At 40.1% G+C, this 5,000-nt stretch overlaps 1 protein-coding gene across 3 annotated transcripts in view; it reads left to right on the top strand.

Annotated features, from left to right (window-relative positions):
- Positions 1-295: 295 nt before the first annotated feature.
- The window catches only part of LOC119582647 (carbohydrate sulfotransferase 11-like), a 44,761-nt gene continuing 40,056 nt past the window's right edge, over positions 296-5,000 (top strand). The window contains exons 1-2 of one of the 3 annotated variants that reach the window (XM_037931047.1): positions 296-355; positions 2,610-2,932. In XM_037931047.1, coding sequence (XP_037786975.1) covers positions 2,807-2,932 — 126 coding nt within the window. In that variant the 5' untranslated portion in view covers positions 296-355; positions 2,610-2,806. Of the gene's footprint in view, positions 397-421; positions 1,026-2,609; positions 2,933-5,000 lie in introns of those variants that run through there. The other 2 variants (XM_037931046.1, XM_037931048.1) reach the window with 2 other exon arrangements.

Below are 5,000 nucleotides of genomic sequence, written 5' to 3'. Positions count from 1 at the left end.
TCTGTAAGATACATTCACGTCTTTCAGTGAAGCCCCTTACCAAACGGATAAAACATCCATTAAAACTTGGTATCCCTGGCTATCCTCTAAGGGTCATCGCCTACTTAAAGGAGGGAACCACGTGGGAAAAATACATACTTCTTTTGTGCTGATATCTTCCATATAACTGCCCCATCATATCATCCACCGCACCGTAGTAGATATATTAGAGAATATGTCCATAAACAAACCTCAAAAAGCAATTTGCTAGATAAAAACAAAAGCACGCAGTCATTCGTATGGCAGTACATGAAATCTCACCCTGTCAGGCGGCAACCTCCGTCGCCTGTACGTTGGCAGTGCAGGTTAAGCCTCGGTAATGTAAAGAAATAGTTCCCAGCGATGTCTCGAGCTCTGGTGGCTATAACTCTATCGGGCTTATGTATTTGGCATTCAAGGAAGAATGACAATGTTTAGTGCGAAAGACATGGACACTGATGGACTGAAGGCGGACAGATATGGCTGTGGTGTGTTGCGCACTATATAGAAGGCAGTGTGATGGTCAACAAGTGATTGACATTATCGATAAAAAAGAGTGCTACTCAGGATTTCGAGATTTGGTCACGCCCTTATAAACAGGCCTCATATCTTAAAGTATCTTAAAGACAACGCTGTGAACCCGACTTACGTGAACGGCCTTGAGAGAAAACGTTGATTCACTATACCACAACGCCGAAGGGAGGAGGGGGAGGGACGCATCGAACGTGAACTTCCCGTGATAACACGGGTGTAATTTGCGTCACACATAACAAAAAAAAAAAAAAAAAAGTTCAAGTCCGTGCTCTAGGTTGAGGTTCCATTGGCGAGTCGCGCCAGAAGGAGGCCACGACACGCCAATTCCACGCGGACCTGCCAGTGAGATTAGTGCGTAACAACCGGCAGCGTTAAACCTGTCGATGAAATAAAATTCCAATATCACTTCTCAGATAGGCCTATGCATTACTGTGCAGTCTTAGTAAGAATTATATACACAGCGGAAATATACAGTAAGTAAACCTTTGTATTTGAAAAACGCGATAATAACAGGCATTAACCATAGCCCGGTGGTAATGGTATTTGATATCACTGCAAAAGCAACTACAGATCAATATAATCTATTGAATAAGAAACCATAAGAGACCAAAGTTTAAAAATAAAAACAGATTATGAGTATGCGCCGATTCGAATGAATGATTGATTATAGGTTGTAGAATAGATATCAACATGTAGAAGTAACATGTAGTGGCATGGCATGGCTCTGAATTTGGAATGTGAAATGTGGATGTAGCATATAAATGTTGGAAAGCGAATGAGTTGCATGCGGTAAATATTAAAGCATATAATATTGTTTTTTTTATCGGAACAGGCTTTGATAGTTTGGCACATATGATATGTGATTAAATATAGACCACATACATGCTCGCGCGCGCGTGTACATTTACTAATTATTAATCATACGGCGTTACTGTGTCTAAGCTATTACTGCTGATATTTGAAATGAGGACAGTATAAATCAATATGTACGTGGCATTTACATATCATATTGTGCTGAAACATAGTCAGATATATGTAAAAGTACCATTTACATATTGAGTTGTGTGAAAAGACAGCAGAGATATGGAGGATGAAATGCATTGGTTTTTAGAATATGAAAGAATGTGGAAGACAGTGTGGTGTGTGGAAGAAATAGCACAAGTTCTGCGAAAGACGAGTTGCGAAGTGTGTAGTAGATAGAATATCTGGAACTGTGTCAAAGGCAGAATACAACATTACATGAAAGACAGAATATAAAAGGTGCCAAAGGGTGACTCGGGGCAGCTTGAGTATGTAGGGATAAGGTAACGCCAACCTATGTAACGAAATCCTTCCACGGCGAGGATCGAAAAAAAAAAAAAAAAACTTGTTTAGATTTTAAGGTACGAATATTTTCTAAAAATGGTTTATCAAATATAATGTTTCACCGCCAAGGGTTCAGATTACGTTAGTAACAGATTTTATTGATAAACAACCTGTTTTATATACTGTCTACATGTCCTTTTTCCCGTATTCATTCTCGTGTATAAAAGCCTGTAGGGCATGTATCACGTGGAAAAAAATTGAGACTGGCAAAATAGCGAATGAGAGATGTGTAAGAAAATTTGAAAAACAGAGGAAGGGAGAGCATGAATTATAAGATAGGAATATATATATGTATATGTGTGTATGTATATATATATATATATATATATATATATATATATATATATATATATTTTTTTTTTTTTTTTTTTTTTTTTTTTTTTTTTTTTTTTTTTTTTTTTTTAAGGCAGAGCACTTCCCTTGATGTATGTAATGCTTATATTTCCTTAGGCATGGGAAAATTCCACCTGAGGCCTTCTGCAAGAACTTACATAATGCGGTCGCATTGGCAGCTGAGCACAATTACCAAGACGACAAAGGCAGTGAACATACTGACAACAATAGGCCGAAAGACGTGCAATTTCGTGCATTGTCCCTCGATCAACGTCCAGCCACATAATGGGAGAGAAACTTGATCATTTTCATCTTTCCTTTCGCATTTTTTGTTTCCCTAATCTAAATCTCTTTTACAGATTCAGTAAGCCAGGTTCCACTCTCACCTAGCACTTGCCCTAGAATGTCCCTCACCGAAAGCCCCACGACGTAAAGAATGATCACCACCCAATGACATGTCACCGACCGCCGGTTTACAAGCGCCTCACCGTATTGTCACGAGCTCAGAGCATACTTCCTGTCTGTCTGTTTACGAGCCCAGTCCTCCCTCTAAGCCATGGGCCGCTCGTCTTACCGCCATGTGATTCTCAGTGCAGTCGCTGTCTACACGTTCTTGGCTCTTGGTACTGACATCTTCGATCAGAAGGAGCCCAAAAAAGATGTCTTCAAATTGGAGAAGTTGGTAAGTGTTTTGTGTGATTTTTGATTTTATTTTATAAAACCTTCTTATTCTTTTTTGCTTTCGTGTGGTTCTTTGCGCGTTTTATAGTGTATGATTTACATCCTAAAGTGTGTTAATGTTAGCCATAACTTGCACCGTAATTCCTGTAATTTCACTGTTGCCGAGGAAGCATATGGGTTGGTAAAAAAGGAAAAGAGAGGAAAGGGAAGACGAATTTTCCGTTTGAGGTCAGTGCCCGATCACTTTTTTTTAATACGGTCGATTCCTCAGGAATTAAAAAAAAAAAAAAAAAAAGACAAACAGCAGTGACTCATCTGCCTTATTGTTTTTAGGAGCGACCGGTATTGACGAAGTAGTTGCCCTGTAATTTAGGACAAGAGACGTACTGTGACACTGATATCCCTGCGATCCTCGACCGGTAGAGTACTGATATCCCTGCGTACCACGACCTGTAGTGTTTGTAGTAACCGATAGGTAAGACACAATGGCCGCCACTGATTTGACGCGCCACCTCTCCACATCGTGACGCTGGTCGGCCTTGTCGGATGGGTCTTCCATGCCACTCGTCCCCTCGTTGGGCTCATCCTTATAATTGCTTTCCAAGTCTTGCTTAAAGGAGGAACTTGGAGTAGTATGTCTTTTTCCAAGTCCCTCGTAAGAAGAAACACGTTCAAGCAACAGCGAGAAATTATAATAAAGTTTAAGAGTTTAATTATAAAGCAAAAGTTTCCACAAATTCAGAAGTTGATAGCTAGGGTTCATGTAGGACATTGCGTTGATATATAATCAGATGTGATTACGATTGCGAATAGAGAAACCGTGGCATTGCCCTACAGGGAAATGTAACAAAGAATACTTGCTAAGAAAAATAATAGGTGAAACACGCGTACACGCTGAATACCTGCTATTAAACGCACATCAATTAGAGAGATCTTCATACAATCATTCTAAAAACGACATATAGCACAGCATTATACTTTTCATTAATCTTTCATCACTTTTGTTGCAGATGATGAATCCACATGCCTAAGATATTACAAAGCAATGACGGTGATCAGGTTAATCAAATACAATGTAATGTGAACGAATGACTCAGAACAGACTCTGGAATTATAGTTCCTCAGCCGTATTGATATTCGCAGACTTATTGCCTCCTAAAAACTTTTTTCTCTTTTATTCCTTTGTACTATGATTAATATGATTTCAACTGGTTTCTTTGATATCATGTATGTTACCTTAGGTTTTAGAATATGCGATGCAAGTGGAGGAACATCAGAATGTTTTCAAGAGGGCAATATAAGATTAGTAACCGATAACAACTGCAAAATTTATTTATTTAATAAAATATTAACTATTTTTTAAAGTCACAACTACAAGTTAGACACTGATAACAGATACTGAAAAAATCCCACCACTGCGTGTCGAAGCTTTCACCCCGAGGCGCACAGTGCTCTTTTGCGGCTCAGTCATAATGGCAGGAAGGACCCGATTACGATATCAAGCGCACCTATCTTCCCCATGTATGCTGGCCTTGCAGAACACTCCTGCGTTTCTCCTCCCTCAGCCTCGTAAGAGGCTCATAATACCCTTTCCTCCTCTTTATGCTCGAAACTTTCAAAGGTCTTTGACACCTATTGCTAACCGCCTATGTATGATTGGCCGCGAACCCTCGGCCCTTTGGTCCGACCTTCATTTTCCTCTTGGAGCACCGCTGTGGCTGCCCGCCCGATTTGACTTTGCGTGTCTTATTTTTGCTTTGCGTGGGGAAAAAGATGATTTAGAGAGGGTGGACTTTTTTAGGTGAGTTGCAGCTCGTGGTTTCTTCTGGCTTATTCTCAAGAAGAATCTGTCTTACTATCTCCTCAAGTGCACCGAAGATCCTCGCAGAGCATCGTATATGGAGTACGCACCGTTTAAAGTACAGGTTCTATAGGTCCATAAATGACCTTTTGTATTATGAAAGACCAGTAGCAGGAAATTTTGCGCCCCTTGCAAAACGGGTCCGTTGAAACATGCCTTTTATTGGCCGACAATGCGGTTGCACTCTGCGCTGTAGCTGCAAGAGCCG

The sequence above is a fragment of the Penaeus monodon genome, chromosome 16 (genome assembly GCF_015228065.2).
Source record: "Penaeus monodon isolate SGIC_2016 chromosome 16, NSTDA_Pmon_1, whole genome shotgun sequence".
Taxonomy (NCBI): Eukaryota; Metazoa; Arthropoda; class Malacostraca; order Decapoda; family Penaeidae; genus Penaeus; species Penaeus monodon.
Note: the sequence above shows the minus strand (reverse complement) of the source record. Positions and strands in the feature narration are given on the sequence as shown.